General features: G+C 37.1%; 2 protein-coding genes and 1 pseudogene across 2 annotated transcripts; 1 reads left to right on the forward strand and 2 right to left on the reverse strand.

Annotated features, from left to right (window-relative positions):
• Window positions 1–847: 847 nt before the first annotated feature.
• On the reverse strand, window positions 848–9,574 carry LOC105130754 (probable lysine-specific demethylase ELF6). The gene is made up of 7 exons (XM_011033418.1): window positions 7,851–9,574; window positions 6,940–7,018; window positions 6,655–6,722; window positions 6,358–6,508; window positions 5,185–5,750; window positions 4,052–4,231; window positions 848–3,899 (listed from the first exon to the last, which is right to left on the reverse strand). Exons 1-7 carry the CDS (start codon window positions 9,016–9,018, stop codon window positions 1,246–1,248), a joined length of 4,866 nt encoding a protein of 1,621 aa, XP_011031720.1. The 5' UTR covers window positions 9,019–9,574; the 3' UTR covers window positions 848–1,245.
• A 3,197-nt stretch (window positions 9,575–12,771) lies between these two features.
• LOC105130755 (transketolase-1, chloroplastic-like) lies at window positions 12,772–15,518 on the reverse strand (annotated as a pseudogene).
• A 1,349-nt stretch (window positions 15,519–16,867) lies between these two features.
• LOC105130756 (auxin-induced protein 15A-like) lies at window positions 16,868–17,634 on the forward strand. The gene has a single exon (XM_011033419.1). It carries the CDS (start codon window positions 17,099–17,101, stop codon window positions 17,495–17,497), a length of 399 nt encoding a protein of 132 aa, XP_011031721.1. The 5' UTR covers window positions 16,868–17,098; the 3' UTR covers window positions 17,498–17,634.
• Window positions 17,635–17,675: the final 41 nt, after the last annotated feature.

Raw genomic sequence — 17,675 nt, forward strand, 5'->3', positions numbered from 1 at the left:
GGGCGGGGCGGCGGCGGCCATTTTGGTGGAAATGGAAATGGGAGGTTCTAGAGAAATGGGGAACGATCGGAGAAAAGAGAAGGTTTGGGCTTGGGGGGTAGGGGTGTGGAGTGTGGTTTACGTGGGGTGGGAGTCTTATTTTTTAGGTTTTATGGTTTTTTAAGGGGACTTTATGGGCATTTTATGGGAGAGGGAGGGTGATTTTGTCAAGAAAACTTATGCGGGATTTTCCCTTTGAAGTTATTTTGCACAGGGAAAAATAGGCCACGTTCTGCTTCAAGTTCGGCCCATCCGGTAACTAGCAAGTATTTGTCTGATAACGCACGAAAATCACTTAAAAAATAATTTAATGATTTTAACTTGATTTTTTACGATCTTTACTCCTTTTTTTAATTGAAACTATTTAAAGAAGATTAAAGAAAATGCTTTTAAAAAAATACTAAAACTGCAACGATTAATAAACAGCATGTATGTGGATTAACCTATTGTTATTACACCATGGATGATGTGCCTAAAACGTAAAAACAGAGCAAATGAAACTTGGTTTTTAGTGCATGAGAACAGGAAACATGTCCAATAACATTTGAGTGAATCGAATATGATCCTGAAAATCAGTTTAAAAAAACAGACATTATGCATTGTACATGGTCCTGGTAACCTTAATTTTGATCCAGGAATTTGTAGAGGCCTGGTGTGTGTGCTAGGCCAGCACCAATATCAATGTGAATACCTTTGTCAAGCATGAGAAACTAGCTGCTTGTGATGATATCAACGCTCAATAAAACAAGTCAGAACAAGTGAACAGTCACATTCATGAATACAAACCAGGAAATGTCATGGGAGAAAAGGAGATTAAGATTTGTTTATTAGTTCCATGATTACACGGCTTCTAGGAAACCTACCAATAGACCAACCAGAGAGGCCGCAACATGTTGCGTAGCTTGACATCTCTAAAAGAGTTTCCTCTAAAGCTAATTATGCATGCACGTTGCCCTTGTGGTCATCAGTCCTATTCAAAAGAAATAGGTATCGAAAGATCGAGATGCATGGGATTAGGAACAGGAAAAGGGTTTTCAACTATCACTGAATTCAAATAATTGAAGAATGCATGCCCCCGCTACAAAGGGATGAGTCTAACCCTAACCTACAACATTCAAGCTTTTATACGACTTTGCAGGCCGCTTTGGCCTCAATTCAATCTCATTTCCATATGGTACAGAGCCAGCCTGATTACAAAACAAATCTTCAGTCAGGTGTGTTCAAATAGTGTCCTGTTTTCCTCCTATGCCGACTAAAGTCCGATACAAACCTGAAAGAAAGGCCACAGCCATCGACCTTGCACTGGTATGGCTTCTCACCAGTGTGCACCCGTATATGCTCAATCCTAGCCCATGCCCACTTGAATGACATGGTGCAACCCTTCCATGGACACTTGAGGGGTCTATCATCTTCATGAACACGTTGATGAACTATTGCATATTTGTGGGAGCTAAACTTCTTACCACAACCATCATATGTGCATCGGTTGCCCTTGTGCAACTGTAACTCTGCTTTTGTCTCAAAACTCATGCAGCAACCTTCTAGTTCACACTTGTAAGATCTTTGTGTGATTTCTTTCCTTTTTGAGCGAGGAACTGAAACATTAGAAGGTTTCTTTAACCTCTTTGGTATTGGATTCTCCTCAGCTGATTTCCCAACATCTTTCCCAGCCCTCGGTCTCAATCCTTCGCATGGACTCCTAATAAAGTCATTGCTATCGAACTTGTTTTCTGTTAGCTGCTCCACTTCACCCTTTCTTTTTCTTCCCTTTCCAGCAGTTGGTCTAGAGTCTACAACAGCAGACTCGATGCTCTGAATCTCCTGAGATGCACAAAATTTGTTGCACGTTACCATGCTTTCTCCAACACATGATCTGTCATCAATGCTGGAACATTTTATAACTGGGGAAGGAGTCGGCGGCTGATTTACCAGAATAACACGAGCAGAAACATGTATGTCCTCGTTAATCAAACTTGTGCCCTGGTGTTTTTTCTGCACCTCACTGTCTCTAGTCACCCCATCACTGGAATGAATTCCCTTCTCTACTTCAGGTTCTAAGTCCATGCAAACATAGGAGTCTTGAATAGCAAAAATCTCTTTTGAAGCTTCAGAAAGTTCTTGATTTATGGTTGCAGAAATAGAGGCAAGTTCCTCCACAGTGCGTATGTCTGTAGTTCGAATTTCTTGTGGCACAATGGTGTCCAAAGTTGAGCCACTGCACAAATCATTTTCAGCATAGGCCTGCCTATGAAATTTAGAGAATTCTGATGAAGCAGTAGATGAATTTATTTCCATTTGTGCAACAGAACATGAGACAAGTTCCTTGTTAGAATCATTTGTGGTCTGAAACACCAGCTGCTTGCCATTTTCAAAAGTCATGCCCTTGCTCAAGTTGACCGTGGCATGCAGCTCTCTATGAAATTCAGAACTTTCATCTACAGGCACAAGATTAGTCACACTAATAACATTACTCGGAACGATTTCATCATTACTCCCATTTTTTATTTCAGCTTCTTTCTGCGTCTTATTTTGCACAGCACAGGTCTCTTGCTCATGACCACATCTTTCATCCAGTGAGGCAGTAGGCTGATTCATCAATGTGTCATCACTTGAAGAGCATTGGTCACCATTAGTTCTGTTTTTAGTCACAAGTTCTTTTTTCACTTCATCATCCAAAGTCACAGGAGGAGATACCTCATTGTTAATGAAAGAATTCTCCACAACTACATCCGCCTTTAGTCCGATGGGGAGGAGAGAAACATGTAAACTTGCTACGTTAGCAAGATCAGAAACCTCGTCTACTGCAGCATTGCCATCATCCAGGACCCTCTGTTGCCCTTCAGAAACCATATTACAAGTCTCGCCCATGTTGACATTTCCCAAAACTTGATCCTCTCTCTGCATTTCAAATCTTTCATTAGCTACAGTGATGAATGGCCTACAGCATTTTGTGGTGTAAAAATCCTGTTTTTCACTGGTTCCTCCAGAGGCATTTATCTGATGCTCTATCTCAGAAGTACTACTAGCTTTTACATTACCAATATTTCTCGCATTTTTTGATTCCCTCAGCAGTTGATCCTCAATATGGCCCCCCACACTTTTGACAGCAACAGTAGCAGTGAGAACTGAACATGCATCTTGTGATGGTGCAGAATTCAAGGTCAAGCCACCAGCTGCTTCAAGCACCTTGACTTCATGCAGCGTTTCAGGATCTTCAATGGGAGAAAAACCAAATCCTGCAGAACCACTTCTGGTAATCCCAATATTGCAAGGGTAAATTACAGTTGTTTGTTCAGTATATTTATCAGGATCATCACCACTAGCTCCTGAAACCTCTTCTGCAAAGCACCTTCTAGAGCATCCTTCAAGCCCATTCGTTGAATAATCTATTTTTACCTTGTACTTCCTTCTAGTGTACTGAACAAGTTTTTCCTCTTTTTTGACAATGAGACCATCTGACTTATTCCCTGACATTTCATCTTTGTCTGGTTCAATAATCTTGCATGGTTTACAATGGAAAGGCTGATTTAACTTTATTCTTGACCGAGATCTTCTAGATTGCCATTTGATGTTTAAGAAATCTGTGAGACTTCTGTCAGAGAATAATCCTCCCAATGCCAATGCGTGTTGGACTATCTTAGATGGAGAGTTCTTTCTCATGTTTACACAATACTGTAAGTTGATACCCAGTTTTGATGTCCAGTCTTCTCCACATTCATGATGATCTTCATCATCAATTGCAAGATTTATCAAGTTCAGATCTTCTTTCGATGCAGCTTCTAAAGGAACCTCATTATAATTGAAAGGACTCTCAATTTCCTCAGCAATGGCATAAGCATGTGCTTTTATTTTTTGATAGTCTACATATAAAATTTGCAAAAATAATTATTGACCAATTTGACAAACAGACACCCCATATCAGAGAGAATAAACAGGATAGCACACCATGCAGGTGCATATGTTAAATCTCATTTTACCGAGTAACTACAGGAAAACTGAGAGCCCATCTCACCTGAATGGCAAATTATAAGCAAGTTAGCTCCACCTTTAGACTGTAACAGCTCCTCAATTTGGACACCATGCTCCAGGCAGAAAATACGAGGTCTCAAAAACTTATGAGAAGTGTTCCACCCTGTGGGCATTGGAAGATCCTTCAGAGGCACAGAATAATCTTTGACAGGACCATGATCATCTGCAGAGCCAAGAAAAATGGACGAACTGATTAACTTTAGCACCTGAAGAGGCCCAGCAGAACAAAATGGTAAATTTACTATGATAAGATTTGATGTTTCAATTCACTCTAATGAGGAATCATATGCATCATTTTAGGCCACTGTTATCTTCTATAAACTTGAGATACAGCAGCCATTTAAAAAATCACACAAACTGTATGCATCCCACAAATATTTTACCAAATAGCAATCAAATGTTGGTCACTTGTGCATTTCCATGAATTCTACACAACAAAAGTGAAGGGCAGTATTGAGAATAACCATTTGCACAACATTTCAGTACAGTAGGACATCTCACACAATTAGCTGATTCACAGTCATACCAAGAAATAGGATAGTACCATGGACAGCATATAGAGGAGCTAAAACTACTTACACATGTCTCCTGGTTGAACCTTCATGGTTTAACAGTATATGAAATTGGACAGGTGCATTACATGATTAAAAAACAAAATGCACAAAAAAGGAAAGAATAAATTGACTGCAACTAGATGTGCCAGGATAAACCACACAGCACCATGTTAGAATTCATCTGATACTGCTGAGATTTTCTCCATCTGAAATGCAGGAAGGTGATAGGTGAAGCATATGGAATTTAGAGTTCTAAGTATTGATTCATAAAAATGTAAAAGAACATAGGAATTATATGATTTCCCACAACAATAATGGTGGCATGCTTTGGAAACTGGGTAAATATTCCAAAACGCTCTGAATCATGCAAAGACAATCTTTTGTACAACCTCAACCTAGTGCCTTCCTATATTAATTAAAATTTCCTATACAGGGGAAGATTATGCTCTATACCGGATCAAGCAAGAAGTCATTATCAAATGTGAAAAAGGGAAAAATAACAAGAGTAAGGGAGTAAACAATACAAAAATATAAAGTAAATTAAAGTACATAAATTCAATACCTGAAACAGAGCCTTTGCCGGTGCTATCAGAGTCTATAGAGGGCTGAACATTATCAATTCTTGGAACTCCTGGCTCTTCGCCGGGCATCAATTCTATTGATGCTTTCTCATGTGGTTGCAACACTGACATAAAAGGAAAACCAAGGATTCCACAAGCCACACATGCTAACGACCCCGAATCAACTTGAAAATCACATGACAGATCATCTTCTTCCATATATAAATCATCGAGAGTTTCCATATACAAGCTCATCTCCTTAAACAGGTCATTCTCATTGCAATTCCTATTTACATCGAAATTAATATGGGAAGCATTTTGTTTTGGTGAGGTAGTAATAGTAGAAGTTATGTTGAGTAAGTGAGACTCTTTACTTGCACAAGGAAGCAAATCAGGGTTCCATATCACCGCATGACAAGTGGAGTTTTTCTCAAGAAAAGCAGATAAAATGTCATTTTCTTTTAACATGTCTTCTAGAAAGGCCTCCTTTACTGACAACTCTCTTTCTTCTCTCCGACGATCTCTAAGACGAGAACTCCGAGCACCTGGTAGTAAGGATCTCGGCAACCTGGCATCAAAAGAAATCCACAACAATAATCAATGAAGCATACCAATAATAACTTTATAAATGCAATAAAAAATAGATGATGATCACACAAACTATTCAAACATAAGAATATAAAGTACTACAGAACAGAAAAATATTTGTGTGGTGATGGGGCTCAAAAGCTCCACAGAACCTAGCCAGATATATTTCAAGATTACAAAAGTAGTTCACATGTAACTTTAAAATCATATCAAACGATCAACCAAAAAGCAAGTTGGTTAATCCCTTGAACATCTAGTGAAAAAACAAATGATTTCAAATAGAAATCAAAACATATATATATAAAATTAGTTGAAATGAACCATGCAAACATGAATACAATATGGAACGGATTAGAACAATCCATCACAGATCTCAAAGTTTTCTATTGATCACCATAACAGGACATGCCACAGAAGTAATTTGAAAAACTAGAACATTCATTGTCAATTTTCACCTACAAAGCATTTTATCTATGCTCCATCAGGCCAAAAGCTTTCAACAGAGTGGGCAAACAATTTTCATAGAGAAAGTTTCATAAACTACAACATACAGGACAGCTACAGTCAATAATCAATAGTCCACTCACCTTGAAACAAAAGACATGGTCAACAGGTATAAGAGCTGCTGATGTGAAAGCATGGGAAGATAGTTCATGGCAGCTCTACGGACCGCAGCTTCCTTGGCTACTTTAAGCCATTGTGGAGTTCCAAAATTGGCAGCTTCCCCACAGTTAAAACCTATCAAGATCCACAGTTAAAACAAGGTAAAGCAATATTTCATCCAAGTCAATGAAATAGCATAGTGACTCCGAGAAGCAAGAAAAAAATATGTATTTAATTATGTGCTTCATAAGTTCTGCAAGAAATGCAACAGTAAAGCCTACCGTGGCTGAATCCTACATGGTAGGCCCTCGGAAAAGTCACAACAAATTCACCAGGATACTGCACTAACCTACAGCAAAGACCAGAATCAGATTGATCAGAATTTCAAAGGTTACAGTCAGCATAACCCCCAATTCAAAAATCAAGACCACCTCTAAATCTGACTTTTCATGAAAAAGACCCATCCATATCTGTAAACATCCAGGCCATGAGGGACCAAAGCTACAAGTGAAAATAAAAGGGAAAAATGGAAAATAAAAGACAAAAGGGAAAGAAGAATGACCTACCTACAACAAGGAATGCCTGAGGAAATTATTGATTTAGGAGACAGAAGAGTTGTCTTCTCACCCAACAGAGTCAGGGCAGCTAGCAAAAGAAAGCAGAATTAAGTTACAAAAACACCAATAAGAAAAAATGTCCAACAATTCCAGATTCAATCAGACCATTTAATTAAAACAGAGTTGATACAAGTTGCAAGACTAACAAATATGCCTTTTGAAATAGTTTCGAACTCAAACTAACACAATTTGAGAAAATACAAATAATCCAGCTTTGGATTGTATAAATCTAAAAAACAACAACAATAATAAAAAAAAAAAAGATGCAAAATGCAAACTGATTAATCATGAGAATTCTTTGCAACCTGATTTAGGCCTTGTTTATCATCAATTCTGGTACACATTTAGACAGTTGGCCTTCAACAGGCCTGGCAGGTCCAATTTGGCATGAGCAACTTGAATTGAACTTAAGTTGCACACTCCTTTGTGGGTAAGATTAATTTCCATTGCTAAGAAGTCCAAAACCATGAATTACAGGTCATCATTTGTGTAGCATTAAAATAGGAAATCAGGGAGCACAGTACCCATTGGAGAAGCTACATTGGACCTAGATAACAGTAAGTGGAAATTTGAGAGAATGATGAGCTAACAGATAGGGGAATTTTGTAACAAGGAAATACCTCTGATTGCAAAATAGCAAGACTTAATCATTGACAAGATATATCTCAAACACAACAAAAAGTCCTACAAGTCCATTTCTTAGCTACAGTTTTGGCAATAAAATGGCCAAGCAGAAAGAGAGATCAATAAACAAAAAGCACATGGAGGACCTCTTCATAAGCAAATACATAATCTCGAGGAAGGCATGGCAGAGAAATAGGATCAATCATGCTACAAATATGTCAGAAATTAAAACATACCTAAGCGATCAATATTGCCACCATAAGCCTCAGTGCGTATAACTTCCTCAAAAGAAAATACATAATCTCCAGGGACAGCATACCAAGTCTTTGGAGAACCGGTATGTAGAAAATTCATGCTGTGAAGTTCATGATCCTCAACATGCCAAGCAAACCAACTAAACAACATACCAATGTAGACCATAGGTGAAGTAACACCTGGGATATCATCTGGCATAAATCGTGTAAGAGAGCCAGGTGAGCGCGCAATCACCTGCAGATTCCAAGGGCTATTTGAAAGTTTCCAACCTGCAGTACCTTCCATATTGCTAGTTGAAGTTACACATTTTTGCTTAGAAGACCTCAGATTATCCTCTGCGAATGAAGTCAAAGATGCCATAGATGACCTGGGTGTCGTCTCCAAACACAAGCTTGGCACATTCTTAATGGAAACACCTTTAACCTCATCATTATGGGAATTCTTTACATCATCCATATCATTTGTACTGCAAACAGGGCTTTCTCTACTCCTGCGATAAGACTGATATGATGCCCTCTTCCTCCTCCGTCTAGGAAAGTACCTAGAGTGGCTTTCTGGTTCCCCAAATCCCGAACCAGGCACATCATTTGCATATTCCACGTAGATAGGCTTCTCAGAAGCTGCCTTCCAAAACAATGCCTCTATAACCAATGGATTAACCTCCTTAAGCATACCTAACAAACTCCTTGCAAAAGCCTTAGACTTTGACTCAAACTGTTCCAATGTGTAAGCCTCCCCACTTTGCCACACTTGCTTATGAACACCTGATTGCAGATTCTCCTTAACCATCCCTTTTGCTTTCTTCACACTCTGCCCTAACTCCTGCTGCCTAGTTGTAAACACCGCCCTATTCTCCCCATCATTACCACCATCCCTTAAACCACAGTTTGATGAGGAACAAACATTCGACAAGTCCACATCATCACCCAACTCCGGACACTTAGAAAGCGACCTATTCAAGTTACTAAAAACATATCTTTTCGAAGGCTTAGGCAATGGGGGTATGATCTTACAAATCCCAAAAGCACTAGCTTCCTTCTCAATTCTCGATATATATGCAACTGGGTCTGCAAATTCAGTATCAGTTGGCCTAAACTCGGGTGCCAAAGGCAACCCTTTTAGCCATTTGGGTATTTCCACATTACCCATTTCAACAAATTTTCACATTAACACCGATTACAACAGCACATCAAAATCACCATGACCACACCATATCATGCTCAAGTTTGTAGCTTTCACTGTCATTCAAGCTACAGAGCCCATTTGAAAACCCTAGTCCAAAGATTCTAACTTGGTGAAATCGTTAAATGGGTTTTGTGTTGTGTAGTGATTAAGCTACATTAACTTGGAAAAACAAGCAAAGGTAAGATAAAATGTAAGTTAAAAAAACAGAACCTGGTTAAAAGCAAGCGATTTTCTTCGATTTTGCCCTAAGCAAAACCACCAAACTGGAGAGGAGGAGAAAGAGAGAAGGGAGGAGAAGGGGAGTTGGAGGTTTGTGTAGGTTAAGAGGCATTTTCTCATCCCGGCGCAAGGTAGCATCTTAGCGTGTTGGTGTGTTAACGTGACACGGGGGGACAATGCGCACGGGTGAAGCTCCCGTTTGTTCACTGGACGATTTCAGTCGGGGGGCATTTTTTTAGCGCGAAATAGGGGGGGTGTATTGTGTTCCTCAAAGCGCATTTTAGCAGCAGGCGGTGATAAAATATAGAGAGGGACGTCTGAGGTGCGTAGAGATATGGATACGATTGCGATGCATATGCGATGATCAAGAACAAGAATATAACATGAATTCTTGATTCGACCATGGAGTAACCTTGGATTTTTTTCAAAATTACCGAGTATTAAGTATTACTGTGAAAGGCATGAGTTTTTTAATTATGTAAAGCTCTTCTGCTCATCTTCACAAACATTTCTCTAAATAAATTGTGTAAAATTTTATAATTTTTTAATTTTATTTTTGGGGATTTAGTCTGGTTGAAAAGAAATTAATTTTAATTTTTTATAAAAAAATAGTATTAAAAAAAGAAGGGTTAACAAAAAAACTAAATATGAATGGTATGTCATAAATTTCTTAAAAATACATTTTAGACAATAAACTTTAAAAATCATTTAAATTATATAATTTCAATACCTTAATATTTTTTAATTTAATTTTAATACAAAATTTAATTTTTATTATTTTTCTAACTCCTAGTTGAGAGAAGAGAAAGAGAAATCATTGAATTTTGGTGATAGAAAGAGAAAAATATTGTTAACATTAATTTAAAATACTAAAATAAACAATATTTATATTAGATGGTTTCATTATAAAAAAAATTCATATTATATTTTTTACCTTTAAGATTCATGAGAAAAAAATTAAGCTAAGGTTAAGTTTTGGATTAGGGGTTGATTTTTGATTTTTTGTGTGGTTTTTTAGATTTTTTTAGGTAATAAATAGGTTTATTATAGTTTTTACTGTGTTTTGCGTTAAAAATAGATTGAAAATGAGTTTTCAAGTAAAAATAATTTAAATCCTGACTTTTTGGCCACCATAATAGACAAAATTTAGACAAATCAGATAATAAATTGTTTAATTTTTTTTATAAAAAAGTTTGAGATGGATAACATGTCATATGTTTTAGCTACAAACAGAAAAATTTAAAGACCTAATCACATTGGCCTAAAAAAGAGCTAGATGAACCGGCTTAACTTGTCAAACCCAGTAGTTTTTTATTTTTTTTAAATTAATGATTTTTTTGTGACATTCTCTCTAAATTTTTTTAATTTATATTTAAATTAGTACCTTTTCTTTTTCTTTTTTATTTTGTTTGAAGAGACTCTTTTAAATGACAATTATTTTTTTAGTTATGTATTTAAATTTAAAGAATTTTTCTTATTCATCTATAATCTTTTTTAATCTTTTGTATGGATAAAATTTATTTTTAAAATTAAAAAATATTTTCAAATAATATTTATAATATGTGCAATCTTGCATGATGTTTTTCCACTCCTTTTATTTTATTCAATTAATTTAATTTCTATCTTTATTATTATTATCATTTGCTTAAATAAAAAAATTATTTTAATAAATTTTTTTGGTAAATATGATAAACAAATATTTTCTCTTTTAAAATTATTTTTGGTAAATACGATAAACAAATATTTTCTCTTTTAAAATTAAATATCTTGATCTATAAATGTATCTTGATTTTTCAAATTTTATTTTTAGGTATTATTAATGACTTTTTATTTATTTATTTGTACATATAGTGTTTAGTTTATTTGATTAACTTATATTTTTATAAAAAAATTATAAAAAATAAAGATATCTGACCACGGTGGAGCAAAGATCATATAATATAACTAGTACTAGTGATAAGTTATTGAGCACAACTTAATTGAGTTTTATTATTATTATTATTGTAGAAAATATATATGGAAAATAAATTTAATTTTGAAATATGAAAATTAATTATTAAAATATTATTAGTGGTCATATAAAAAAATGGCTGAAAAGATAGTATTAACGTTTGAATGCCTTTATCATCAAACAATGTTTTTTTTAGTTTCCTAATTTGACAATTATTTTGATTGTAATTTGGTTCTACGATACCATCCAATTATGAAATTACGAAATATTTATACTAAACAATATCGACAATATATGTCAGATGCTCAGACATACAAATTATGTCTATCATTTCATATAAAACAAAAATGCAATAAACCAGGAAGATTCATTTGAATGCTTAATTTCGATGATTCATCAAATTAATGTCTATCATTCCCATGTGTTTCAAGATTCTTACTAGAGGCTGAAGAACTTCTCAAGTTTCATCATTTATCTTGCTGGCTACAACTTGCATTCCCTGACAATTTCTCTTTTCAACTGAGCAATGTAGTAATCCATCAGTAGAACTAGCACATCGAGCAGCACCTCTACCATATAATCTACTGCAATAACTTGTGCAGGCTTTTTTCACAGGCAGGGACCCTCGAATGCGGTGCTTGAAGACACGCTGCCATGCATAACTTGACACATTGTGCAAGTCCTTCGCTCATGTTTGTACATGCCATGACTCTGTCCATAATAAGCTGATCATACAACTCTTTTTTACCTTGCATATGAACAAAACTAGCCCAGAAGAAGGCTATCCAAGAGTCCTATCACCACCTATACGAATGGAGTAAAAAAATCTATCTATTCTAGAGTGCTGCATCAAACTTTATTTTGCAAACTGACATAGACAGCAATTAAACATGGAACGAAAAAAAAAGGTTTAGGCGACAGAAGCAGACTCATCTAGTTGTTCTAATTCTTCCTAAATGCATTACGGCTATCAAAAGTAACAGAGGCTCGAGGAGCTCTGCAATACTCAGGGCATGATGTCTCGCATTGAGGCCGTACTGAGCCTGGTGTGTTTCAATGCTTTGTGGAACGCAGTTATTGACACAAGTTTTCATTGGGTCAACGGCCGCGGATACCATGACAAGCAATGTGAAGATAAGGAAGGTGGCAATGGTTTTTTACATGGCCATTTTCTTTGAGACTTCAGCAAATTTTGAATGGATTAGTGGATTAGCAAATAAGGTGATGTTATTGCCTATATTAGTGGGGAAATGGTACACTTATTAGGGAAAAGAGGTGTTCTTCACAGGTTACTACAAGTGGATTGCAGTAAAACATGTGAAAGTTTGAGGCATGTCTGATCCTTGAAGCCTGAAGGTTTCAATTTTCTATAGAATTAAAGGTCCCTTGACATTTTGGAAAACTGAAATGAGTGGATAAAAGTGAATTTATCAGATACTATGTTGGCGTTATTTCTTACCATTTGAATAAGGCCTCAAGTAATCCTGGAATATTATACCCACCCTGCTTGAGAGAACTGCAGTTACCAGATAATAGCCATCAAAATTATCTAAATGCAGAATCTTGTTATCTTAATCACTGTGTACCTTTCTTATTTCCTCACAAACTCCTCATTCAAACAGAAATATCAGTTGTTTAGTGATTGATTTATGACGCCTGCACATAAATTTTATGGTATTTCTAAGAAGATTTTGTATGTATACCTTCTGTCCCGTGGTACTGCTATTGAGAAAGCAAAGACATTGCAACCCCGTTTACATTCTCTTCGTTGGTGATCCAGCCTCGATGCCAATGCGCTTCGAGACTCTTGGTAGCGACACATGTTCCTTGTAATCCCTGGGCTGCCTGTTGAGAAGTTGCCAGCGGACAAGTGAAACAACCCTGATTTTTCTCTTTTCTTTCCTTAGCTTCTTAGCACTCCCTTCACTTCGGAACCAGTACCGATCAATATGATACCTGGAAATTTTTTACCAAAATTGTCACTTGCAATGTATCCCTCTCTATCAACTTCACTTGCTGATGTTCCTTCTAAGTTTGCTGCTACCTTTTTCCTGACAATGCAATGACAGTAGGTGCATCTCTAGTTGTTACAGAAACTTTGTATGCTCCAGCAGTTTCATTTCCTTCTGCTGGTCTGAAAACTAGAAGCCGTGGCTCTGCTCTAAGTCCAGCAAGCTGTTCGACTGGCTGGTGAGTTAGGCCATCTTCCCTAAGACCAATATAGTCATCATAATATATATTAACTCCTGCATGGATTAAGGCAGAAAGGCGGATTGATTTTTTCATATAGTGTGAGAACATAAGGAAAGTAGATGCAAAAGGGTTTGGACCACTTTTATGCAATGCGATTCCATTTGAAATTGCCGTCATTGCATGCTCTCGCAATCCACAGCGTATGTTGCGACCATAAAAGGTGCTATGCTGAAACTCTCCGGATCCCTGCAGATAGACTTCGTCAGAGGAAGCAAGATCAGCGCTCTCACCAGTGCTGGAAGCACCTTGACTAGCTGGTTCAAGCACTTTTCAGAGATCCTCGAGTAGCATCCACTGGGTCTGATACAGACCACATCTGTTGGGATAAGAGCAATATCCAGTTCGTGATTAATTTCGAGGGTGCTATGTTGTCATTTCTGAACTTAATAAACTCCTTCACAGGTAAGGAAAAAAAATGGAAACAAAGTTAAATGAATCTATTGCATCTAAGCATGTGCATAGACTATAGAGCGTCTTGGATTCTGCAAATTACCGACAAGCGGCTTTCCCAGTTAGGAAGCAGACCACCACTAAGAACAACTTCAAATTCCGCGTGCTCCTCGGGATACTTGCGCTAGTTTTCCTCCATAATCTGTTTGAATTTGCATTTCCCTGCATATTACATCATGATTTTTCTCGGTCGAATTCTGATGTGCAGCTGTAAAAAATGAAGACGCTAAACCAGAGCTAATTTCAGCAACCCAAACCTATAGACCATAGGAATAACATGGAACGGATACCGATTATTCCATTTAACTGTCTCATTTGCTTCACATCCTTCATCAAAGGTTACATGGTGAGCCTTCCATGTCCCTTCCTTTTTAGACAGTCTCCCTTTTCACCCGTGTATTTAGATCATTACAAGGCGTCGATTATGCATAATTGATAGTATTGGTTAAATTATATGGAGGGTAGCTATAAATGGCCTAGCCGATATGCAGTTCGTTCATTTCACATTTGCTTCCCATGCCATGAGCTACTTATGGGCATCTCAGGAAATTATCAAAAACCAGAATATACAGCACAAATGTAAGCAACTTTTGATAATGGCACAAACCCTGATGAAAGCTGGTTTTTCAGTTTCACCGAAAGCAGAGAGAAGGGGATTCTTGAATGGATCCATATCACCATGTGTGTTATCAGCTGTAATTGTAATCCAACCAAGAGCTTTGAATCCAGCAGATGCATCTTCAGAAAATCCCAGGCTAGTCGGTTCATCAATAGTATTATGATCATCATCAGAAATCATCGTGAGTTTGTGGAGCTTCTAATGTGTAGCCAAAGATGCAGCTTCATGCGCTATTCCTTCCATGGCACACCCATCTCCCATTATGCAATATCTGCATCAAGAATTAGTAAACAGCTAAGACAACCTGCCCATCTTGATGTTATTTATGAAAATGAGCTAGCCACATATATATACAAACCTCCGGTGGTGAACTTCATCGCAATCAGGCTTATTGAATCTAGTTCCCAAGTGAGCTTCCGCTAAGGCAAGACCAACCGCGTTAGCCACTCCTTGACAAAGTGGCCCTGTTTACGAATCAGATATGAAGAAAATCAGTATAAATTTCCATGAGTAGATAAGCATATTTACAATGATACTATAGAGTTTGTCCACCGTATCAATGCATAATACAGATTCTATATTCAAACTTCTTTTCATGACTGTTGTGACTTCAATGCTATCTGCACTGTAATTCTCTGGGTGACCTGGGGTGCGACTTCCGAGCTTACACAAGCGCTTCAGGTCTTCTAGCTGAATCAAGCATCGCATCAAAATTAATATAGTTAAAAACCTATAGCTCACATATGCTTGGATATATAAACCAAACTAAAGTTCAAAAGATGCAAAGATCAATAGCCTATTTTGGCAGGGGAAGCTGGGCTGAGAGAGTTGAAAGGAGTCAGGATCCAGGTGTGAAAACTGAAGTGAAATGTCCTAAACTGCTAGTGACGTGGATTGTCCAGAAAATTGACAGTTGGGATAGGACCAAGTGAAGTTTGGGAGAGGTGAGATCATGGAGTTTCATTAGGTACAAGTGGCTTTGGGTACATTGGTTAATCTTGGATAGGCCAGACACAGTTTGAGATTAGAATTTCTTGATCCACACCAGCTTGTCACCCTTGCATAAGGACAATGCTAATTCATTGATCGATCCTGCATCAAGTACTTGAAAAGTACTTGTCTTGGAGACCAAGTTCTCAAATTGCATATCAGTCAGCAAAGAGACACCAAGTAGGTGATTGGACGTGTACAGGTTGTACTGTAAGGCGGGGTAGCTATCAAATCAAAGGATCCATCTCCTTGGCACCAAAGATTGGGAGCAGCAGGGGTCCCATGATATAACAACACAGAAACGTAAACATATGCTTTGCAGGTGGAGTGTCTTGCTAAAAATAACCGTAAAACTTATTTCTTCTCTTTTAGATCTTTTATAGAAGCTCTATGCTTATCAATATGACCCTATTGTTCAAAAGATAATACAAAATAATTGAGCAATGAACTGGAAAACACTGTCTTAAACTACCAGAGTTCTTAGCATCATGTGAGAAAGACTCCCAACCTCCGACCATGCAATATCTCTGCCTCTCTCTCCTTGCAAATTGGGTAGGGAGATGGTGAAATCATTGAGATTATTCAGACCATGTTTTCAAAATCTGTTGACTAGTTGTTTCATCTTTTTGAATGTCGTGTCCTTATAGAACATGTCTTCAAATAGCACCTAACAAAACTATGTATTTAAGCCAAATCCGTGTGCTAAATTCAGGTTTTCTCCACTGGAAAACCAGCATGTGGAATCAGTATCTAATATTTAGTTTGTTTTGAAGGATAACTATACCACACTTGCACTTCCTTGTGAATAATTAAAACTACGCCCCTTCTCTGAAAGAATACTTGATTAGAGCAACACTTTCAAAACTAACTGAATTCTTAATATTTGTTGATAGCTAATAATCAGAATTCAGAGGAATAAGCACAATCTAGCCTAATTTGATTGCCATAAAAAATTACCTTGAAGTTTTTCCAAGTCCTGCAAAAGATCAAGAACTACCAATACCAGATACTTAACTGGCACTTGAACCCCGCTTGAAAGGGAGTTCTGTAATGTTTGCTTCTCATTTTCCTTGTAACCCAGTCCTTCAAATTACTGCATGATCTTAATTTGTTCCGATGGTTTTAGCTTCATTATGTTATATTTTTATATTTCTTGATTAGCTCACAGTCATGATGCTTTTGAAACCATGCAGATATTTACTTCATCAGGATTTGGAGCACACTTGTTTGTCTGAGCTATAGTCAAAAGATAACCACGATGGCCAAAAATAGCCAAAAATGACAACTTGTATTATTATTGATAGCCAAAAATGACAACTTGTATTATTATTATTATGATCGAGCTATCTGCTCTTTTCTCCGCAATATACAGAGCGTGTGGAATGAAAAGAAGATGCATGAACCCAAAAAAAAGATGGAGAATATGTTGTCATTTATACCTGCTTATCAATCAATTAAAATATGCAAAATCAATAAATTTTGGACAATTATAAAAACCACACATCCAGTTCCATGATTTCCCATCCTCTTTCCCACTTAATATCTCTCTTTCTCATAGGACCATGGCGTTAAAGATGATAAAGAAGGGCAGGTTTCTCAAACATTGTTCCTCCAAGTGCATCAACCTGGGAACCAACTGGTTTATGAAGCATGCAACTTGTAACCATTTTCAAGATTGGGAAAGCCGGTCTCTTTTGCCTGAGGACGACTACTGCATTGTACCAAAAGATGTTCCAAAAGGTCATTTAGCAGTCTATGTAGGTGAAGACTGCAAAAGATATGTCATCAAGGCTACTTTACTCAAGCATCCTCTCTTCAAGGCATTGCTTGATCGCACTGAGGAGGTTTTTGGTTTCACCACGGGCTCAAAACTTTGCATTCCATGCAATGAGAGCATGTTCAAAAGCATACTGCACTGCGTTAACTCTCATCAGGATCGTGGGTTTTGGTCGTGTTTATGAAATGCAAAGGTTTATCTAGTTTAGCAATTTTAGTTGAGAGAAGAAAGAGCAAGAGAAGGACAGCTTTATTTTACATTATGGGGAAGAAATTGCAATCGCAATTGTAATTCTGTTGTTCATTAATATGCAATTTTTGTGAATTCTGTGTAACATGCAAGGCAAGTTCGATATAACGATT

Source organism: Populus euphratica, unplaced genomic scaffold (genome assembly GCF_000495115.2).
Source record: "Populus euphratica unplaced genomic scaffold, PopEup_1.0 scaffold29.1, whole genome shotgun sequence".
NCBI lineage: Eukaryota > Viridiplantae > Streptophyta > Magnoliopsida > Malpighiales > Salicaceae > Populus > Populus euphratica.